This window comes from Podarcis liolepis (genome assembly GCF_965112155.1).
Source record: "Podarcis liolepis genome assembly, chromosome: 3".
Classification (NCBI taxonomy): Eukaryota; Metazoa; Chordata; class Lepidosauria; order Squamata; family Lacertidae; genus Podarcis; species Podarcis liolepis.
Genome location: NC_139557.1, coordinates 40,466,740 through 40,490,624, shown reverse-complemented (window position 1 = coordinate 40,490,624; position 23,885 = coordinate 40,466,740). Strand labels below are relative to the sequence as shown.

The 23,885-nt window shown below is 46.2% G+C and overlaps 1 protein-coding gene across 2 annotated transcripts in view; it reads right to left on the bottom strand.

Annotated features, from left to right (window-relative positions):
• The window catches only part of LOC310704211 (uncharacterized protein), a 253,324-nt gene that overhangs the window by 36,615 nt on the left and 192,824 nt on the right, over positions 1–23,885 (bottom strand). For both annotated transcript variants that reach the window (XR_014524631.1, XM_083497404.1), the window contains one exon: positions 3,038–3,129. Coding sequence is in view for 1 of the 2 variants with exons in the window: in XM_083497404.1 (XP_083353530.1) it covers positions 3,038–3,129 (92 nt within the window). In the remaining variant the exon portion in view is untranslated. The remainder of the gene's footprint in view (positions 1–3,037; positions 3,130–23,885) is intronic.

Sequence of the window (23,885 nt, the reverse complement as noted above, 5' to 3'; positions counted from 1 at the left end):
ACAAACACTCAATTGAAGGCCGGTCCTGTGAGGATTCTCCCCCTTTGAGGATGAATGTCATATGTAGAGAAGACCACCTTTGGAGCACTGGACATGCCAGTCTACAATGTACTCTGGAGATGATCAGCTGACACTGATATGGTTTGTGGTGGTTGCCCTATACTAAGAGGTTCAGCCCATTATATAGCTGGGGAGGGCACATATAGAAGGACTAGTTCAGTCTGTTTGCATTTGGAAAGCTGATAAAGGATGAAACCATCAATGGTCTGGAGCCGGGTATGACTACTTTGTTGTTAGTGGAGTCTGGTTTGGTAAAAGTGGAGCAGGAACATTCAATGCACCTGTCTTTTGAAGGGCTTTCATAGGATAGTTCTGTATTGAAAGGGGTCCTGCATTTGAATGGCTGCCTGGCTCAAGTCTGGTTTAAAGACAGAAACCATAGGATGGGGAGCAGCAATCTTGAAGTTGCTCCTATGTAATTCATACGTGGACAGCTGACTGAGCAGACAAACAGGTGACCTGATCACAAGCTTCCACACTGTGGTGGCATATATTGCACTTTTATATGAATTCACACACACACACACACACACACATATATATATATATATATATATCTGTGAATTATATATATATATATATATATATATATATATATATATATATATATATATCTGTGAATTATATGCAAATCTGTGCCAGTTTTTTTCATCCTCTTTTCCTGGCTGACACTTCTCTTCTATGTGATGTCCTAGTGACTACACCCCAGATAAAACTGACAGAAAGACTGAACAATGAAAAAAAGTAGGGTTACCATATGTCCTCTTTTTCCAGGACACAGCCACATTTTCATGGGTATGTAAAGCGAGAGTCGTCATAGCAATCCATAGTTAAAAGCAGAAGTCGGAAAGTGGATCCTCTTTTTGACTCTTCAAAATATGGCAACCCTAGTTAATGAAGGCTGCAGTCCTAAACAGATTTACTCAGGAGCGGGGAGCCGAATCTGTTTCCCTCATTTTATCAGTCTTAAGATCAGTTCTCCACATTTCCAAATCAAAAACTTAATATGAATATTTTTGTATGGGATTTTCCCCAACACACATTTTTTCAAAGCAATTTCCCCTAATTTAGTGAAATTTTGTATGTTATTTTCACTTACCTATGCATTTTTTTATGCACAAATGGGACATGAAGGCCGGCAACATCAACCCACTGTATAGGAATCCCTTGGGTTTTGTTTTGCAAAGAAAGCGCAGATTGGACAGGTTTGCTTTTAAATGTGAACTGAATTGAATTTCTGTCCCCTCCCCACCTAATCCCTCATGAATTCCTAGTGAGTATTACATCAGAGTAGGCGTGCATATAATTGTGCTGCTAAAGAGAGAAGAAAATTGCTAGGGGAAGCTGATGAGCTTATGTTCCTAGTTTATTTAAAGCTTCGAGGTCTTTCCCCCTCCTTGAACTGTTTAATGATGCTCATTCTGACAGGACTACCACCCTAAAGGGAAACAGGGTGAGAGTTTTCTTAAGATGGAAGAAAAATAAACTCCTGTTTTAATCTCGGGAAATTAATAAAGTAGAAACAGCCCCTGACCTTTCTAGGTCTCTCTTAATTCAAAGCAGTATGAGGTGCCTTCCCAGCTGCCTGCAGCTCCTGGAAAAGAGCGAAAGGCCCTCCCATCCTCTCAGCTTCTCTTTTTATGGTCTGCTCCCCCAGTCAAGCCTCAGCTATCAGTTTGATCATTCAATAACTTTAGCTACTTTACAGCTGCTTTCTTTCCCCCCAGGTGTTTGAGAGTCAGTCTGTAAAAGGGTTCTACATGTAACCCCAGCAAAGTTTTAGCCACTGTATTAACTCATTATTTCAGAGTTCATGTATAAAACTACAACCTAGTTATGCTGCGCTTCTTTCAGGGGCATACCTAGGCTCCCTTGCACCCTTGGCCAAGAGCTGTATCTGTGCCCCCTTCCGCTCTTGGCAATCACAGGCTCTCTCCCTCTTTCTTCATGATTTTTGTGGTCCCCTGTGCCTGTGCCCTTGGCCAAGCCCCTAGGTATGCCCCTGGCTTTTTTCATTTTTAGGGGACATGCGGCCCGAGTCTAAACATGTATGTATGTATCCTTTGGACTGCAACCTTATTCCTGTTACCAGCAACAATTTGAATCTAAGAGCACCGGCTCATATACTGTACTGTACATCTCGTCAGAAGAATTCAATGGGTCTTAGTCCTGGGTAAATATGTCTAGGACAGAACGTGTTTTGAGTTTAAAAGAAGAATAAATGGGGTCTAGTCTAGGGGCCTAAATGTCTAGGAGAGAACATCGTGTTAACATATTTTGAGGGGGAAATCTACCTTTGTTCGAATATTTCCAGAGTAGATCACTTTTATGGGAGTATCTTAGTGGGCACCAGAAAACAGGAGGTTTAGCAGAGTTTGAGAAATTAATTACGAAGAATGGCAGACATATACCCTCAAAGATCTCTACACTATTCATGAAATATGGCTCTGAATCATTTAAAGAATACATCATTAAATAGGCCAAGGATATCGGTTTAGTCCAATGAGTGTCCGAGAAGTCGTCATTGTTTTTCCCTCTTCAAACCCCTCCTGGTGCTAGGAGATAGAGGAGCAGGGGATGATGGGGATTCAACTGGCCTGTCCCTCACCTGAACAGCCTCTTCCTCTGATGTATCCTACACACCCAACCCCATCTCTGATGGCTCTGACCATTCCTCTTATGCCCTGCCTTGACTCCTGCCTCACAGGATTTGGTATCAATTCTCTTGGGTCAGCCCCTGACCTATTGCCTCTCCCACATTCTCGTCAGAACTTTGTCAGTCCCTGACACATGCCCAGAAATGATGTCACATCACCACCATCACGTAATGAGACATTGGTACTTTTGCTACCACAATCATACCAATATTTTCCCAACAACCCACAGCAAATAATGCTTGCTTACATCTCAAAAAAAAAATTGAAAAATGAGCTCCTCCAGTAAGTTCTTTTTCAACATAATTTAAAACAAAACATACCTTGCATAAATTAGTTCACCCTTCTTCTTGTTAAGATACTGACGATTACTTCCTTGAGATGATTTCTGGCATTCAGTACTACTAAAATAAATCTGTTTAGAGAGAGAGAAAAAGAGTTGGAAGGAATTTAACTGTCAGAAAAGTACGCCTTAAAATGTTGTAGGTAAAGCTTCTTCTCATTATTATTTTAATCTGAGCAGACGAAAGCACAGTCTGCACAGATTCAATTGTAAATTCAAAGCAGACTTCAAGATGTAAACAGATTCAAAGAGAAAACTGTTTAGAATGGCCTAACAGGCCAAAGGTGACTGAGGCTAAACTCAGAGATTGAAAACAACTAAACCAAAGAGGAAGTACGTATGAGAATGCTGTTATAATTGCTCAGTTAATGAAAATGACCATTTCCATTATCAACTCAAAGGGCAAGTTCCCACAAACAAAATACACTATTTATTTTTTTAATGGTGATACATATGGCTGGAGAAACCGTGCAAAAGGCTTGCTTATATTTCTATGACCAAGGCTGCTTTCCCCCGCCAAACTGCTGGTGACTGAAGATCTGCATGATGAAACGGCTAAGTTACACTCAAGGTTCTCCGTGAGGTCATGTAAGTGATCACACAGAGACAAATAAGCTTCTTTGTTGGAAGTTCCCCACAGTTATAAGGATTCTGAATTCAGCTATGCAATATCCTGAGTGAAATTTGATAGATAAACAGGATTATTTCCCCCAACACCACTTGCTGTTGTTTCCAGAGTGGGAAGGCATTGGAGGAATCTCTAACTTAGGCTTTTTAATATAAAAAAAGGAGAACCCTTTCTCTGCCTATCACTGCAAATTGCCCTGCGTGGGTTTTCAATGCACAGGCAATGCACAGATTTGGAAGAGATACCCCAATTGGATAAAGGTTTAAGTCTCTAAAATGCAAAGGAGGTATTACATATGCTTTGAACACAGAGCCCCACAGGATGTCATCTGGTGTGGTAAAAGAGGTGGTGGCTCACAGGTAGGACAGGGCCAGATGCACCTCCACATGCTTCCATTTGAAGATTACGCACATCTCCAAGTTTTCCTTGCATTTCCAGGTTTGAGGGGAAAACAAACAGCTCCCAGGCAGGGCGAGTCCTTTCACTTGGCCAAGTTAGCACTTTGCTGAAATTTTGGCATTCTCAGTGGTTGAAATGACGTGGGTAAGATCAAAGGGCTCAAGAAATCCTCTGAGCACATGCAGAATCTCACACAAGAACCACATATAGATTGGGTATCAGTTTCAAAGACTATTATCCACTGTCTTTAGTGCTTGTTCCCCTTGTTATCAGTACATTTCTTCATTTGAGCGGACCATAACATTTTGAAACAAGACATCTTTTTCCATGCTGCTCCTTTTTTTATTAGGTATTAGATTCTTAGGCTTTAATTGCACAACAGCTCATTAAGAAAGAGTGATACGTCAGACTTTATCTGATCTGTTGCATAGTAGAAACATCTGCCTGGAATATGTTCATGAAAATGCCAGGCCACTAACTGATTACATGACTCAGTTACTAATATATTTTATAGCCTGGTGGCCTTTAAATTGCCTTTATTTTCTGGCTAGGATTTCAGTGGTGAAACAGACTATAATGGAACAAATTAAATGAGGAATCTCCCCTTTATTTTTATGCAACCAAATTAAAAGCACCAAGAATTTAGGTCTTTGTCTGGTATTAGGACAATGTTGACAATGCTGTCTCCAAACAAAGTATCAGCTTTTCCAAATACGTATTACACGGTCAGCACTCATAAGGCCCAGTTCTTACTGCGGGCAGACATGAAGCTGCCAACCCACAAGCTCTTTGTAGAGGTACAAGGGATACCCCCCTCTGCTTCCTTCCCCCTCATTCATATAGGCTATGAACAGTGCTACTTTACTAGAAAAAGGGGTGCCAGAACTCACCACGAACACCTCCCTCGTTCTCTCATAATGGCACCCACCTAAGAGGTGCCAGAACTGAGTTCCAGTGAGTTCCAGCAGAAAGAAAGCCCTGGTTACTATATAGCCCTGAAAGCTGCCCAACAAGAGGAGAAACACATATTTGCACATCACAATTTAATTACTTTACCCAATTGATAAAACAAAGTTTGCTCTATTTGGATAGTAATACATCCTGTTGATTCAGCAAAAGCTTCCTTCATAGGTAAATAAACAGATGCAGAGGCTGATCTGTCCGGTGGTCTATAAGCCTAAACAAATACAGTGTTTCCTTCTAAAACTGAAGGGCACTAAAAAATCCAGGACTGTCATGATTTTATCTCACTACTAATGTTTTGCAGGGCAATCCTAGACTGTCTTTCTTTCTTTCTTTCTTTCTTTCTTTCTTTCTTTCTTTCTTTCTTATCCACCTAATCAGGTTCTGTGGACAGTTTCCATAAACAGTGAAATGAAAAATACCATTTACCAAAAATGCTACTAAATAAAGATAAACATGCCAAAACAGTGGCAAGCCCAACTTAGATGTGCCATTTAATTCAATGGAGTTTGCTTCAAAGTAAGTGGGTACAGGATTGCAGCCTTAATTATGTTAATTACAGTACCATAATGTTCAATGGATTGCACCTTAGATCTATGTACTCGATGCCACCCTATCTGGAAAGGGTTTGGGCTTGTGCTTCGCATCAGGATAGCTACTCATGGAGCAGATTACTCAAAATCTGTTTACTGGCAGAGAGGGGAATGCCTTTCATCTCCTCTAACAGGATGGTGTAGAGGATCACTGCTGTCAAGAAATCATGATGAACTTACTGGATTACAGGTCTGACTCAGCGTGGAACTTCCTATTGTCCCATGTAGAGGTCACATTCTGTAGTTTGCGGTTTGATTTTTGTGGACTGCATATGCTTCACATATGAGGGAACATCGGGGTTGCGAGATATCTTGGACATTGGCCAAGAAAGGCAGCTTTGGATTTTTTCCCTAGGAAATCTACCCATCCTTGGCATATACTCCCACCCACCAAAATGTGATTTTAAAACATGTAAATTTGATTTAAGAGTCCTTGTTAGATATAGCCTAGCTGTCTAGCTAAGTTCAATGAACATAGGTTAGAGTATCTTTGTTTACTTTATAGGTCAGAATATCTTTGTTTAGGTACAGAGTGTGATCTCAGCATTTTAAAGGCATTGGATCTAGGGATAGGCATTTGTTGGGGGTTATATTACAATGAAGACTGTTTCTCCACTGTAGGGATATTGCGGAGTGGGCAGGGAGGTCCGGAGGGAGCACACTCCCCACCAGCAGGGAGCCACAGTCTGCCTGCACGCGTGACCTTGGGGTGCAGGGCAAACTCCCCCTCAGACAAGCCACGGCTGTCAGAACATCGTCCCCTCTGTCTAACCTTTTGCGGTCTCAGTAGTCGGCGGTGTCCTGTCTGTAACCTTTGTCTCTGAGACCTTTTGTCTCCTTCGTCATACACTGTGCAAGGGGAAAATGACGCTGTGGAACAGGTGCCAAAATAACTTTGCACCACCCCATGATCTCAGGACGAAAGATGTGTAAAGGTCACAGCCCAAAATGTATCTGCCTAGCTTGCATATTTGTCTCAATAAAAGAAGGCTCCACAGGACTGGCAGCAGCTTGCTTCAGCCCACCTGTGCGCAGCTCATATGATGATCAACCCCAGTCTTGGGCCTTCCTTCACTCCACTACAACCGCTCCCTACTGTTACCCCCTCATGAACTACTGTTATGATGATGACCCTCAATTAAAACTTCTTTCCAAGGTTGAGCATGGGAAATAAATGTGAAAGTTTTGAAAATGGTGAATTTTTGTGGAATTTTTATTGGAAATACAGAGAAGGACGTGGCTGGTCTGATTTTACGAGATTATGTTAAAGGAAAATGGAAATATCTGGCACCTTGCACTTAGCACTTTCGAAAAAACATTCCAAAAGAGCACACATTCGAAGTCAGGGTGGAAAAACAATTCAAAGTTTCCTTTTGTATAACCCTTCCTAAAATAAAATAAACACCCAGGCTTTCCTTGCAAATTCTGTGCATCAATATAAGTGCCCTTTTTGTCTGTTCTTTTACTGTGAGCACAGTATGTGCTGGAGAGCGGGTAGTATAAGGGGAAGAAGTTCTGAACAAGATGTTCACTCTCAGTATGTTAGAAAAAAGTGACAAAGAATATGATATATTTGCTTTGCTGTGTGTCCCCTTCCACTGCCACCCCTTGGTTTGGGGTGATGACAGCTGTGAAATTATGGGTTTAATCTTTGTCAAAGTGGGTTGCATTTTTGGACTAACCACATTTACTTGGGAGTAAGCCTCATGGATTTTAGACAGCATTTCAGAAGCAGATATATTCACAACAGAGCATTCACCCATTTTGCTAGACATCTAAAGGGATGGCAAAATGATTATGAACATATGAGGGTGCCTTCATCATGAGTCATAGGACTGGTCTGTCTGGCTCAGAATCCTTTACTATGACTTAGAGATGGGAGACAAATTCAATTCACTTTGCATTTAAAGCAATGTTAATCAAATTTGCGTGGTCTGAAACAGCCATCTTTCAAAATGTGCATGTCAGGGCTGCCGCCCAGTCCCAGCTCACATAGGACCAAGTCAGCCAGCGTTCAGTTTCAAAGAGTCTTTATTGGATTACAGGTTCCATTTCCAAACTGCAACGTGCAGCCCTACTTCTTCTAGGTCAGAACGACGAAGACCCGTCTGAGTCTCCGCCTCTAGCGCACCAGCTTAATACCCTAGCCTTGCTCCACCTCCTGCGCCTTTCCTTCCGTCTCTGGGTCCTCCTGCCCCCCTGGGTCTCTCCTTTCCTACTCTCTTCTGACGCGGACCCCCCTGACCCTTCCGCCTCCTTGCGGCGGGCTTTGGGACTCGGTTCACTCTCTGGGCTGCTGGCTGCGCCAGCTTCCGTTACATTTGAACTTGGCGCGCGCGCCCAACTCTCCATTTTCCTCTTGATCGTTTCCTCGCTCCCCGAGGTGGGCGTGACTACTCCTGACTCATGCCCTCCCTCCTTCTGAAAGTCTCCGGAGCCCGATATCTGGTCCCCTTTCTCCCCGCTGCTCCCGGCTGGGAACGTGGGTCCCGATCTCCAACTGCTGCTTTCTGATCCCTCTCTGGACCCTTCTTCCTGGGGTGTCCCCCTGCTCTCCCCCCTTGCTCTGGCTGCTGGCGCTCCCTTCTGGGAATCCTCGGACTCGCTAGACAGGCTCGGTGATCTCGGGTCGTCATCCCCACTCATCCTTCCTTCGTATTCCTCCCCCTCGCTCTCTGTCTCCTCCCTTCTCTGCGTCTCTGCTCCTGAACCCCTGACATCCATCCCCCCCTCGAAGCCCCCCCTTCCCCCCTCCCCGCTTTCAAGGGTGGTTGGTGGGTGCTCCGTCATCACGGGGGTGAATGTCGGATACAGTTCGCTCCCCGTTGCTGGCCGCCAACTGAAGACCTCCGAGTCTTCCTCCCCGCGTTCGTCAACGGTGGTCTCCTCCGCCTCCATCTCGGTGCCGCCGTGCTCGAAACCAAGGTCCTCCCCGCAAACGTCCATGTCCGTCTCTGCGTCTGTCGCTGGACCTGGTGTCTCCTGCCACTTCCGGCGCCACTGCTCCTCTGGCCGATCGTCCCACCAATACGAGTTGTCGGACGCCGAACCCTCCGGTGACCCCTCTGGGGAACGTGTGCGCGGTGCGGGTTCCCCTTCCGAGTCGAAGCCATGGAACGTGCTGGAGGAAAGCGTGGGCGTGAACAACCAGTCGTCGAAGAAGCCCGCTGGCATAGGTCTGTGTGGGAAAAGGGCATGAAACTCATCCTTGAGCAGGGGTTCCTCCAAGGCGTAGTCCGGCACCCAGCTATTAGTACTGGCCCGGGTGCCCTCCCTTGCTAGTAGATATTCTACTCCGTCTTCCCCCCATCTGGAGTCCAAAATCTCCGTGACTTCGTTGATGGGGTCCTGCTGTGGCAATCTTCCCACCTCCGTCCGCTCCGGAGACTGACTCGGTGCCGTTCCTGGTTCCTGGAACCTGTGCGGTGCCCTGTAGGGAGTGAGCACCGACCTGTGGAACACCGGATGCATCCTGGAACCCTCTGGTAGCACCAGCCGGAAAGCCACCGGGTTGATCTGCGCTTCGACTCGGTATGGACCGAGTTGCTTGTGCCCTAGCTTCCTCTTGGCTAACGATCGGGTCGGCACCGCGTGGGCTGCCAACCAGACCCAGTCTCCCACTCGGATCTCCTCGCCAACTCGCCTGTGCTTGTCAGCTTGGACCTTGTATGCGTGCTTCGCCAGCTCCAGCTGCCGTCTGAGTTGATCGTGGACCTCTTGCAACTCAGATGCGAAAGCGTCCGCCGTCTGTGGTTCCCCTTCCCCCACTCTGTCCAGTCCCGGGAAGGTTCTGGGATTCCTCCCATTGTTGGCGAAGAACGGCGTCACCCCTGTGGATACGTGTTTCGTGTTGTTGTAGGCGAATTCGGCGAGCGGCAGGTAATCCACCCACGTCGCCGGCTGTTGATTGGCATAGCATCTCAGGTACTGCTGCATGATGGCATTGACCCTCTCCGCTTGCCCGTTGGTCTGCGGGTGCCTTGCCGATGTCGGGTTGATCTTGACGTTCAGGAAGCCCATCAGCTTTTGCCAGAAATTCGAGATGAACTGGCATCCGCGGTCGGACAGTATAGACCGTGGCAGCCCGTGCACTTTGAACACGTGATCTATGAACAATTTGGCTGTTTGTTCTGCCGTGGCCACCTTCGCACACGGTATGAAATGTGCCATCTTGGTGAACAAGTCCACCACCACTAGTACAGCTGTCTTGCCTCTCGAGCTGGGTAGATCCGTGACAAAGTCCAGGGCCACCCTCTCCCATGGTTCAAACGGCGTTTGCAGCGGTTCCAGCAGTCCCGCCGGTGGTTTGTGCACCGGCTTGGCCCTCTGGCAGGTGTCGCACCTCGCGACGTAGTCCGCGACTTCCCCCCTCAGTCTGGGCCACCAAAAGTCTCTTGCGACCAATTCCACCGTTTTTTCTGTGCCAAAGTGCCCGGCCGTGGGTGCGTCGTGCAGCTGCTGCAGTACCCGGGCGCGAAGTTCGTCTCCCGGCACGTAGACGGCCCCTTTACGTAAGAGCAAGCCGTCTCGTATCTGGAACTCGTCGCCCTTCGCCGTGCCCTTGTGCACCTCTGCCATCTTCGCCTGCGCGAATGAGTCGTCCGTCAACGCCCTTCGCACCGCATCCAGGTCTACCGTGGCTGAAGCGCACGCCCACGCTGTTGGCGCGAAGATGTGCATGGCCGCCGCTGGCGTCGCCTCTTCGAGGTACTGCGGTTTTCGGGACAGGGCATCCGCCATGATGTTGGTGTCGCCCGGGACGTACTCAATTCGGAAATTGAAGTCAGCAAAGAACTCCGCCCAACGGATCTGCCTCTGGTTCAGGAACCGAGCCGTGCGCCAGTGCTCCAGATTCTTGTGGTCCGTGCAGACCTGCACCGTGTGCTTGGCGCCGATCAGGAAGTGCCTCCACGCCTTGAAAGCTGCATGAATGGCAAGCAGCTCCCTATCCCAGATGGTGTAGTTCTGCTCCGACTTGCTGAGCTTTCTGGAGTAGAACGCCCCCGGCCTCCAGACCCCCTGCGGGTCCTTCTGCAGCAGTACCGCTCCCACTGCTCTATCGGACGCGTCTGTCTCCACCCTCAGCGGTCTGCTGGGGTCGATATGCAGCAGGTGCTCTTCCGACGCGAAGAGACGCTTGAGTGTCTGAAAGGACCGCTCCGCCTGCTCCGTCCAGATGAATTTCTTTTTCTTGGAGCTTAGCGTGTCCGTAATAGCTGCCGTCTGCATCGCGAACCCCTTGATGAACTTGCGATAGAAATTGGCGAATCCGACAAACCTCTGGACCTCTTTCCGGTTGCGCGGGCTCTTCCAATCCAACACCGCACGAACCTTGGCGCTGTCCATGGCTAGCCCCTTGTCCGACAGCTTGTAACCCAAGAAATCCACCTCCGTCGTGTCGAACTGGCACTTCTCCAGTTTGGCGTACAGTCTATGCTGCTGCAGCCTCTTCAGCACCTCCCGAACGTCCTGGTCGTGTGCTTGCTGCGAGTCAGAGAATATCAGGATGTCATCCAGAAAGCAGACGCACTTCTTGTAGAGGAGTCCCGCCAACACGTGATGCATAAAAGCTTGAAAAACGTGGGAGCCATTTTGCAATCCAAAAGGCATAACTCTATATTCGTAGGTGCCCAGAGGCGTGAACATGGCTGTCTTCCACTCATCGCCCTCCCTCATACGGATGAGATTGTACGCTCCTCGCAGGTCCAACTTGGTGAACACGCGTCCCTTGCGCACCGTCGCCAGCAGGTCGTCAATCCTGGGCATAGGGAAATCGGAGGGCTTGGTCATTCTGTTTAAGAGGCGGTAATCCACGACCAATCTTTTTTGGGGCGTGTCCTTTTTCTTCACGAAGAAAACAGGACTGCCCCCTACTGCGCTGGACTCCCGGATGAAACCGCGCTGCAAATTGTGATCGATGAACTGTTTGAGTTCCTGTAGTTCGTCCTCAGACATGGAATATAGCTTCCCCTTCGGCAGCGTCGCCCCTGGCAGGAGGTCAATCTTGCAGTCATATTGCCTGTGCGGTGGTAGCTTGTCTGCCTCTTTCTCGCAGAAGACCTCCAGAAAGTCCGCGTATTTGTGGGGAACTGCTTGCAACGTTCCCAACTGCAGTTGTGAGTCCTCCTCCTCCCCCTCCTGCCTGGGCAGGATGCAGTGTTCTGCGCAGTAAGAGGAGCCGAAGATCAGCTGTCTCTGGTACCAAGCCAGCGTTGGACTGTGCCTGTCCAGCCAACTCATGCCCAACACAATGGGCGTGTCCGACAGTCGGGTGACATTAAAACTGATGACTTCCCTGTGGTTACCAAGTTGCATCACCATTGGTGGCGTCTGCTTCACCACCTGCCCCCCTAGCAACTCTCTGCCATCCACTGTGACGACTTGCAGGGGCAGAGTGGCAGGCAGCAGCTTTATAGCGTGCTGCTCCACAAAATCCTGTGCTATAAAGTCTGCGTTGCTTCCAGAATCCACAGAAAGCGGCACTTCGATGGTGACTCCATTGGGTAGCTGGAGAGACGCTGTGAGTTGCACTACTGGTTTGGGTGGGAGGGGGTCCGTGGGTTGCAATATCGCTGGGGACTGCTTCACTGATGCGTCTGGCTGGGCCCCAGTGCCTCTGTCTCCAGCCAGACATCGTCGTTTCCCTGCTGGGCTTCGCTGCATTGTGTGGCCACTTTCACCGTTGCGGAGGCTGCAGTGTGCTTGGAGCTCCTCTGGGGACACTCTTTCGCCAAGTGTTGAGGGCTCTCGCATATGTAACACTTCCTGGTCCCTCTAGGAGGTTTAGTCTTGACTGCTGTCGGTGCAGAGGCTCTGCTAGCTGACTGAGCCCTGGCGCCTCCCACTTCCATAGGTTCCACTCCCCCTCCTGGCGGAGGTGTGGATTGCGCACGCGCTGCTTCCCTTGGAACGAAAGAGAAACTTCTCGCTGCTTCGCGCCCTCCACGTCCTTCATCTCTGCACCATGGACGTTCTTCCAGCCTCACCCCCACAGTCAGCGCCCTTTGGACCACCTCCTGCGTGCTTCGGGGCCTCTCCCCCCTCGCAATTTCATCCTTCACAGCAGAGCTGAGACCCTCCCAGAACAGGTCCCTGACTGGGGGCGAGTCCCGGTCCCATTCCAATGCACTGACCAGCGCAAAAAAGCGGGCGTGGTACTGTCGGACGCTCGCCCTCCCTTGTTTCAGTCCATGAATCTCCCGTCGGGCAAGATCCACATCAATGGTAGACAAAAAACATGCATCCATCGCTTTGATAAAGGCATCTGCACTCTGAAGCGCCGGATCTTTATCCCTCCACAAATTGCGCAGCCACGCCTTCGCATCCCCATGCAAATGGGACAGTATAAACCCCACTTTCTCTTGCTCATCTCTAAAGTCTTTTGCCAGCAGTTGCAGTGCGCACATCACATCTGCTCGAAAGTTGGGGTACTGTTGTAAATTCCCATCGAAGTGAGCCACCAGCCCTCCTGCTCTCCGTGCCAACCCAACCCCCTCCGGTCTGGGTCCTGGCTGCCCATGCTTAACCCATGCTTCAAACCTGGCGTGGAGATCTCGGTAGGCGGCTGCCACATCCTCCTCCCTTTTCTTGGATGCCAGTACCTCCGCATTCAATTGGGTAACTGCCTGTTGCAGCGCTGAAACTTTCTCTGCTTCCGTCATCTTTGCCAACCGTCGTGAGCTTGCTCCCACACACCGATCCCCTCCTCCAGCTGCTTCTGTCTCCGCTGCGAGGTATCAGGTGTCAGAAGCTTGAGAGACGGGTCTTACTGTCAGGGCTGCCGCCCAGTCCCAGCTCACATAGGACCAAGTCAGCCAGCGTTCAGTTTCAAAGAGTCTTTATTGGATTACAGGTTCCATTTCCAAACTGCAACGTGCAGCCCTACTTCTTCTAGGTCAGAACGACGAAGACCCGTCTGAGTCTCCGCCTCTAGCGCACCAGCTTAATACCCTAGCCTTGCTCCACCTCCTGCGCCTTTCCTTCCGTCTCTGGGTCCTCCTGCCCCCCCTGGGTCTCTCCTTTCCTACTCTCTTCTGACGCGGACCCCCCTGACCCTTCCGCCTCCTTGCGGCGGGCTTTGGGACTCGGTTCACTCTCTGGGCTGCTGGCTGCGCCAGCTTCCGTTACATTTGAACTTGGCGCGCGCGCCCAACTCTCCATTTTCCTCTTGATCGTTTCCTCGCTCCCCGAGGTGGGCGTGACTACTCCTGACTCATGCCCTCCCTCCTTCTGAAAGTCTCCGGAGCCCGATATCTGGTCCCCTTTCTCCCCGCTGCTCCCGGCTGGGAACGTGGGTCCCGATCTCCAACTGCTGCTTTCTGATCCCTCTCTGGACCCTTCTTCCTGGGGTGTCCCCCTGCTCTCCCCCCTTGCTCTGGCTGCTGGCGCTCCCTTCTGGGAATCCTCGGACTCGCTAGACAGGCTCGGTGATCTCGGGTCGTCATCCCCACTCATCCTTCCTTCGTATTCCTCCCCCTCGCTCTCTGTCTCCTCCCTTCTCTGCGTCTCTGCTCCTGAACCCCTGACAGTGCACTAATCTGAATTTTGCACTGCAGTTCTCCAACTAAACAGAGGTTACAAAAATGTCTATATTAGGGGGGAAATGTGTATAGAAACGAACAGTGGCGTAGCGTGGGTTGTCAGCACCCGGGGCAAGGCAAGTAATTTGCGCCCCCTAACCCGTGGATTTGCGCCCCCTAACCCTAACCCCCAGATGTTGCGCCCAGTACAGCCGCCCCCCCTGCACCCCCCACGCTACGCCACTGCTAAGGGGACAAGGAACACGCACGTGGGGTGGGTGAAGGATGTGGCTAATAATGCAGGAGGGGGGTCTAAGGGGAAAAGGAGCTCGCATGGGGTGGGTGGAGAAGGAGCTTTTCGGAGAGCTGAGCGGGGAGGGGGGAGGGAAAGAGCACTGTTGCTTTAAAGGAGCCAACCGGACAGCAGCCACTTACAGCAGTGTAAGCAGCTCCTTTCCACTCCCGCTTTGCTCCTTCTCTCCCTCTTTGCTGCTTTACACAGCTAATGGTGAATCCCCTGCAACCCAAGTCCTGCTCAGCGGATCAGCTGAGACGCTGGGAGAATTGTAATTTCCCCCTCTCCCTCATCCCGTGCCCTCCTGTCCCCAGCAGCCTTTTAAAAAACTTTTTTTACTGGTTTTCACTGCGCTCGTGGCTCAGAGCCCTCCTGTGCCCTGCCGTCCCTCTGCAGCCTCATTGCTCCGTTTAGAGAGCGCACGGACCTTTGCTAGCTGAGGCTGCAGCAGCTGTTGCTGGCTACGCAGCGCTTTTTCCGGCTCGCTATGGCTCCCGTCTGTCCCTCCTCGCGTGTAAGCGACTGCTGCCCGCTTTGCTGGCATGGCTCTCCTTCCCTCCCTCCTCCTCAGCTCCACCCCCTCCTCCTGGCTGTAAAGCAAGCATGAGTGCATTCGCTCTGTAACACGCACAGGCATTTTCCCTTCCTTTCTAGGAGCAAAAAAGTGTGTGTTTTGGAGCGAAAATTACGGTAATTCCCAGCAAGCAATTAGCAGGCTCGCTCCACCTCCTCCTCCTCCCGGCTTTGCTGCTGCTGCTGCTGCTGCGCGGCTCTTTTCCTCCACCGACGGCGCGCTGCGCCTTGGAGAGGTTCCCGCTTCCTCGAGGGGGGCCGGCCAAACGCGCCCCCCAAAATGTTGCGCCCGGTGCGGCCGGCACCCCTGGCACCCCCCACGCTACGCCACTGGAAACGAACATATCAGTGGAAATAACATGCCATAATGTATTCTAATAGGAGAAATTGCAAAATTTTATACCTTAGCCAAAATTGTGGACAAAAATGTGTTTATTTGGAGAAATTTGTATTAAAATTCTGATGAATTCCCAAGTGGATTTTAAAAAAATGACATTAGCATATTGCTGCAGAAACCTGCAGAACTGAATTTAAGACTGGAAAATGAGAAACGAATAGAACCAAAATTGTCAGATTCTTCCCTGCTCCACCTGGCATTGCTTCCCAAAGGGTTTGGAGATTTCCCCTAGTTCTGTTTACTTAGGTCCCATCCTGAAAATGTCAGCATTTTAGTTTTCAATATGCATTCTCTTGCATGAAAACATTTAGCAGCAGCAGCAGCAGCAGCATAAACCGCTTTGAGGGTTGTTGTTTTTTACAGCCAAATGGTTAACAAATTTGATGCAATGAATAATAATAATAATTAAAAAAATTATTGTTGTTACATGTATTACCTGCCCTTCACTAGCAGCTCAAAGGGCAGATTACAACAGTTTAAAATTCTGAATTAACAATAGCTAAAACAGATTACAGTCACAAGAATAGGGTGGATCCTGAAAACACATATCTCAGGTGTCATAGGCCAGGGCAAGTGTCAGTCCACTGAGCCACGGTCACTCACTTGTTTGGTACTATGAAAAGGGGATTTACATTGGCTGCTCTTTTTTATGGGAAACCGGGGGGGGGGGGGAGAGACTTGGACACAGAAATTTTGGTGGTGCTTCCATATTTATTTATTAAATAATCTGCACACATGTATCCACATGATGGCTAGAGACAGAGAGCTGCCATTGTTCAAAACAAAAATGCTGGTTTGGGAGGCAGGGAATTAGAATATGAGTTTGGATAGCAAGGAAATGGTTTGAGCAGGCCGGATAACATTTACAGCATCACGGAGACAGCTAAGCCATACTCAGAGTAGAGCCATTGAAATCACGAAACTTGACTCCTTTGGTTTCATGGCTAACATTGGATATAGCCCTCAAAATGTACAGTGTCCGTGTTGGTTTACTGATATAAGCCAAGTCGTACTTCATATGATATTGCTGAATATTGGACCCCTCCCATCCACAGAACGTTGCTCTATTATGTATTCAAAGCATTTGAAGCTGTCAGAAACTGAAGCAATAACTACATGGGAATTCCACAAGCCAGACAAAACAAAGAGAGCAGGAAGCATTCCCCCAAACAGTGTGGCAGGGTCAGAAGTACAATATTCAGTACAATAATATGTTTTGCAAATTACCTTCTCCAGGTGGCTTTTGCTAACAACTATCTTTCTATTCAGTGTGTCTGAGCTGGCTGTGTGAACCTCCAAGGGGACCCCAGTGGCATAGTGCCATTTAGAGGGCCTCGTGGAACAAGCCCAGTGGCATCAAAGGAAGCAGCTTATTGCAAGACTTTTACGGAGCCAGGCACCCCATCCTCCCTGCAGAGTTCAGTGAGGCAATTTCCCCTCTGAGGAATATTATTCGAAAACATTTTTGTCTGGGTTAAATCATACAGAATATATATTGGATAGTTAGACAATGGCATTTTTACACTGTAAGAGGATATCCAACAAACCCAGAAAAATGTTGCCTAGAATGGGGTAGGGGTGGGGTTTAACTATTCTGAATGTTTTCATAATCAGGTCTATGTGGAACTCAAGGCTAGTTTATAGTTAAACCCTCATGCTTCCCTGGAGATAGATAGATAGATGATAGATAGATAGATAGATAGATAGATAGATAGATAGATAGATAGATGATAGATAAATAGATGATAGATAGATAGATGATAGATAGATAGATGATAGATAGATGATAGATAGATAGATAGATAGATAGATAGATAGATAGATAGATAGATGATAGATAGATAGATAGATAGATAGATAGATAGATAGATAGATAGATAGATGATAGATAGATGATAGATAGATAGATGATAGATAGATAAATAATGTATAGCTATTGTCCCTGTTTTTGCCCTAGGTTCTCCCTCTGATATTCAAACACGAGAACAAAGGAATTCTATTCAGGCATTTTAAACCCATCCCACTCCCCCCCCACACACAATTAGAAGTACAAGAGGAATGAGGATAAATGGGCCAACGTGTCAGATATGGTTTCTCATTTTCTCAATTTCTAAGTTAAGTTCTCCACATTTCTGCATCATTCTTTTTTCTTTTTTCTTTTTTCATTTTTCAAAGTCCTCATAAAAAATCATCAGCATTTTAATGCCTCTTCTCCCATTCTTACTCCCAGCCTGCTCACAGGTCCTTATAATATAAGTGGAAATAGTTGGTCCTGGCGAGTATTAACCGCTTTCAATTTTAACCTAAGGATTGTCATTTGTCCAGTTTTAACTTTAACTTTAATTTATTTGAATTAATTTTGGGATGCATTTTAATCGATTGATTGTTTTTATGCATGTTGTATTATTTATAAGATGTTAGATGCTCTGAGCCCGGCTCCAGCCGGGGAGGGCGGGGTACAAATTAAAATTTATTATTATTATTATTACACTCCTCTGTGAGTTGCTCTACCCAGCTGGTGCCTTCCACCATTCCTCTATGTCCAGCCAGTCTGTGATATGCAATTGAGTAAAATATGGATACAATGGACACACACACACACACACACACACACACACACACACACACACTTATATACACATCACCAGTTATGAAGTGCCTCTTGGAAGGGGCTTATGATGTGCCTCTTGGATAGAGCTTTCAAGTAGTGCTTCAACTATCTGGCAAATGTGCAGTCTTTGATCAAGGGGAGAGTGGAGTCCAACCTATTCAAATCTCAGAATACTTCTCTCCAGCTGCACGGAAATCTAATTTGAATGCATTGTAGTGTGATTCTGTGTCAGGTTTTTAGCCAACGTTTAGATTCCCCTTAATATTTTCCTCCTGGACTTTTAATACTTAGAGCTGAAGATCTAAACTGAACAGAAGGAAACAAAATGAAAGCCTTTCATCCTTCCGCTATTTTCTCTTCTGTTTCAAGTTACCCAAATAATGAAATGGTCACAACCTTTGCCTTCATTTTCCTCATGCTACTTTTGCGAGCTGGCTTTGCTTTACTGCAAAACTTGACTGCTTCAGAAACCAGTAAAACGTGAGAGGAAGAGATTAATATAACCAAGAGAAAGACAGTGTAATCCTAGGCATGTTTACTCAGAAGTAAGTCTTCCTGTGTGCCACGGGATTTATTTCCATGTAAGCGTGCATCAGATTGCAGCCTAATAGTGCAATTCTGTGTATATTTATTTGGGTATATTGTTGTGTTCAGTGGGGATTACTCCAAGGCAACTTTTAGGACTCCAGCATAAACCTTATGCCTTTTACTTGGGATTAAATTCCAGTGAATCATAGAATTGTAGAGCTGGAATGTACCCTGAGGTCATCTAGCCAAACCCCCTGAAATGCAGGGATCTCAACTGAAGCATCCATGACAGATGGCCATCCAACCTCTGCTTAAAAACATCCAAGGAAGGAGAGTCCACCATCTTGCGAGAGAGGCTGTTCATCTGTCAAACAGCTCTTATCACCAAAAAGTTCTTACTGATGTCAGAATCTCCTTTCTGGTAACTTGCACCCATTGGTTCATGTTCTACCCTCAGGAGCAAGAGAAAACAAGCTTGCTCCATCTTCCATGTGACAACCCTTTAGATATTTGAAGATGGCTATCATATTGCATCTCAGCCTCCTCTTATCCAGGCTAAGCATTCCCAACTTCATCAACTGTTCCTCCAAAGGCTTGGTTTTCATAACATTTCTCATCTTGGTCACCCTCCTCCGCACAGGTTCCAGCTTGTCAATATCCTTGCATGCCAAGGACCTGTGACCCCACTCATCCCCAATATAATAAAATAACCAAACAGTACAATGAGTGTATTGAATGGATCCAATAGGTCACAACTCTATTGATTAGAGATGTGAAGGTTTTGGCTTAGGCATTTTAGCTCCAGCCCATCTGTTTGAAGTGTATTCTAGGGTCAACCCAACCTGCCAGGAGGGGGTCCTATGACTTACAAACTGTCTCTGGAGTGCTATGCCCCTAGCCCCTGCCTGGGCATCCGGACAGAAGCAACTCCTCACGGATCCTCTTAACAGGATAGCCTTTCCCATGGAAGGGCAGGCAGAGGCAACAACCTCCCCGCCATCCAAGGCAAAGGCTTACCCCAGTGCCTACCACCACTTGAGCCAATAGGGCTCACCACATAAAACAAAATCACCACAGAAAGCAGGTATAAAATATCAAAGCAGAGAGTCGCGAGAGACATCCAGAATGCATTCCAAACATTTGATATAATAGAAATTATAACAAGACTAATAAAATAAAAACACAATTGACATGGATATCCCTTATTTCCCAAGGGGACAAGCTGCATTTCCTGTCCTTCGTTTGTTATCCACAGCCATTTATAAGCTGAGTTTTTGTGGTTATGTTCTGCATTATTAACATAAACAATAAAATAATACCAAGCAGAAATAAATTTATCATTGCTTTCTGACCTCTAGAGGTTCTCAGGTTATATGTATCAATAAGAAATAACTGCTCCAGCTAGATCCCTCCAAAATGGAGCTGCTGTGGCTTTGGTCACAGTTAGCATATGGATAATCAACTCCTTACAGTGTGATCCTTTACCATTCTCTTAAAATACATTTAGAAGAACTGGTTATTGGCAGCTTTGTTAAAAAGCAAGTCCACCCCAATGAAGAGAACACCTTGAAAAGCATTGGGGTTTGATTTATTAATAAATCCCTTTAGCCTCTATTGATTCTACTCCTTTTGAATTCCCATCAACAGGTTACTATCTCTTGTCATATGTCAACCACAACTGATCATTAGAATTAATATATATGCAATCCAGATACTGTTCTCGTGGTTAAATGTTCTAAAGATTTTGGAAACACTATTTTATTCAACAAATAAATTGTTTGCATCATTTCTATTATTTCACTAACATTAATAATGGCAACAGGACTTAACACAGTAGTTTAGGGATGTTTATAGTTTGTGGGAGCCAAGGATTCATTTTTATGGCTCCGAGCTGCAATTTGAAAATGGAATTTGCCCTACTATATAAATGAATTACTGCTAAATACACCACCAAAGAGAAACTGTGGTGGGGACATATAAAGCACATGACTTCCCCCAAAGGGTCCTAGAAACTATAGTCAGCCCCTCACAGCAGCCACCTTGGGCTCACTGAGAAAAGATGGGATCTAAGTGTTTTAAATAAATATTAGCACTCTTGTGACTTAAGGATACTTTAAACTGAAACCGTGAAAATAGTATAATAACCTAAGTTGAAATAGGTTTTTCATTACCGTTCTACAGAAATACCATACAAAGTAGCATAGACTGCCACGATAATTCTATGGTAGATTTCCCACTCTCAGGTTGTATCATTATAGTGCAAAACTGTCTATGTGAACTGAACAACGAGTTTCCTCACCCTCAACACTTACCTGGGAAAACATTGCATTGTGTTTCCAACAAAGATTTCTGCTTCCAGTTGGCAGGCAGGTTATCATCAAGAGAATGTTGAATCCCACAGTGGAAATGACATTTAGACTGGCTTTGAGAAATGGTTCTATTTTGGGATGGTTCTATTGAGTGGATATTTTGCATCTAATTCATGGGTGTTAGGGACAATCTAGAAATTCCAATAATGTCCCACAATCCACAGTTATGTTTTCTGTATTTGGCTTAACTATACCTAACAAAGTGTCACCAGATGCTGTCATGCTGGCAGGGTACGGAATGAGGAAAAGATTAATTGTTGATTGTGTCCTCTAATAATTTGTGTATGACTTGAGATTATGGCTTTGTTGACACCAACACGAGGTACTTCATTTCCTCAATGTCTCTTTGCACTCAACTACTTCCACTTCTCATAAGCAAACAGCAGAATGAAGGTTTATTTCACACACGGATATACACACCTTCCCTATAAAATATAGCGGCCTACATTATTACCGTGATGAGTTTGCATCCATTGTTGGTGCCAAGCATTTTTCTTCTGGCAATTTCTGTGTTCCAAAATCTAAAACATGTCTTTGAGTAATTTTTTTAAAATTTAAAATTTCACTCTGGGTCACTGGCTCTAATGTGAAGAAATCAGGCAAGTGTGTTTGAAGCTCATAGCAGTAACCCCAACTTGAAAGGAAGAGCTAAAAGCATTTCATCTCCCTGAGCTGAAACATGTTTGTTGAAATTGGCCAGCCTTTGGGGGAAAGTTGTATTCGTATCCAAAATAAAGAGAGGGAGTAAATTAGGCTGAAACATGTTGTTTAGGATAACACTCAGTTTTATTAAAAGCTGTGCACAGTTATCCAGGCTTCAGCTTTTGCGTTAGATCAGGAATGGTAAATGTGGTGCCCTCAAGATGTTGCTGGACTGTGACTCCTATCATCCCTGACCATTGCTCATGCTGACTGGGGTTGGTGAGTCTGACAACATCTGGAAAGTACCACATTGGGTGTTTGATACCCTGGAGTGAAAAAGATTGCCTGTTAATGAAATGACACCTCAAGTTAGAGGACTGAAATTTTGGCTTCCTTGTTTGAGGTCATGTCTTGCATACGGACCATGGAACTGGAATTTTTCAACTTTTCCTCATTTTCACTTCAGCTAAGAAATAGACTTCCCCCTGCTCTCCATACTCTGTTCTCATAAACAAAAGAAAGCAGCCAGGAGCAGCAACTGATCTCAAATGAAATTCCCATTTATATAATGCTCCTACTTGAGGAGGGGGAGGCAGCTTACTTGACAAAGTCACAATGCACCTTGCACATTAGGAGACAGATGAATCTGAACCAAGAGCAATTCAAGATGTCTTCAATAAAAATGGTTTAGTGCAGCAACATCATCAAAAACCTTGTTTAGCAGTAGCAAAAGGTCGCAGCAGTCCATCGCTTCAATTTTTTAATAAAGCTTCATTCCCCTCATCAACATGTGTTCAGTCCTGCATTGACTTCATGTTGGAGTTACCATCTCCCTGAATTGGTTTCATATCACATTTGATATTAAAAGAACCATCTTTTCAAGGAAGCATGTACACGCAGTTATCCCTTTCCTAGGATTTTATACACATGCCTAAGTGAATACAGTGGTTTGAGAGTGGAAGGTATAAATTTTCCTGGCATTTTCCATGAAGAATGTAGGAAAAACTCATACACTTTTCTATCCATGAGGGGTTTTCTGGCCATTAAGGAGTGGGTGGAGTGGTTGAGAAGTCAGCTTTCTGTAGCAAAGATTATATTCGGTCTTGTTTTAATGTCACAATTTCCAAGATTCCGTTGCTTTGTCGACATGGGGATATTTCTGCAATGCTTCTGGAGCTATTTTAGAAATGTTGTAAATTCTTCATGCAGTATTTACCAGTGAATGACCTGTATGTCAGATAACTGGCAAAAGTGAATTGCGTGGCCTCAAGCTGCAAGCTCAAAATTCTAATCTGGTTTTGCCGTGGGTGGAATGAAAACATTTTATCTTTTACACCACGCTAATGAGGGCTAACGAGGGCTGTGAGTAACGGAAGTGCTTATTGCCAATATCCTGCGGGTTATGTAGCAAGTGCTGAGAACAAATCTCAGCATCTACTGAAAGCAAATGGCTTGAAGGAAGAGCAGCAGAGCATGCGGTGGCAGTGAAGCATGTCCACACTACCAATCCAATAAGATTACAGCAGCTGTTGGCCACAGCCTCTTAATTAAAGAAATACATCATAATGCTTACTTGCGGGGAGCTTGCCAGAATTGTTCCAGATAGCCCCTTCTGTTAAACTAATCCAAAACTATTTGAATCTGGCTAGATATTTTGGACTGTGAAATATATTTTATAAGAGACCAGAAGTGAATGTAAAGCACAGATATTCAAACAGTTTCTGATCCTTCTGTAAACTCCTGAAGGGCTAGATAAAGTAGAGACTTTATCAGTTAGATCTCTAGTGAGTCTCTCGCCACACAAGCTGTCTCTACGAAACATATCAACTCCCATAGGATTTCTGTTTATATAGGGCACCATTAGATCCAACCAGAGGCACTGATCTGCATGCATAAATTGCCATTAACAAATCACAGGCAGAGATTTGATCCTCTAACTCAAGAGCTATTCCATCCTAAGCATTACATATATATCTTTCCCTTCCCCAAAACATCTCTCTCTCTCTCTCTCTCTCTCTCTCTCTCTCTCTCTCTCTCTCTCTGTGTGTGTGTGTGTGTGTGTGTGTCTGTCTGTCTGTCTGTCTGTCTGTCTGTCTGTCTATCTATCTATCTATCTATCTATCTATCTATCTATCTATCTATCTGGCTTATTTTGTTACCTTACACTAAAGTGTCAGGGAAACTTGCAAAACAATGGAGCTGAACATAGAATTATCCCAGGCAGTGGCGTAGCGTGGGTTGTCAGCACCCGGGGCAAGGCAAGTAATTTGCGCCCCCTAACCCGTGGATTTGCACCCCCTAACCCGTGGAT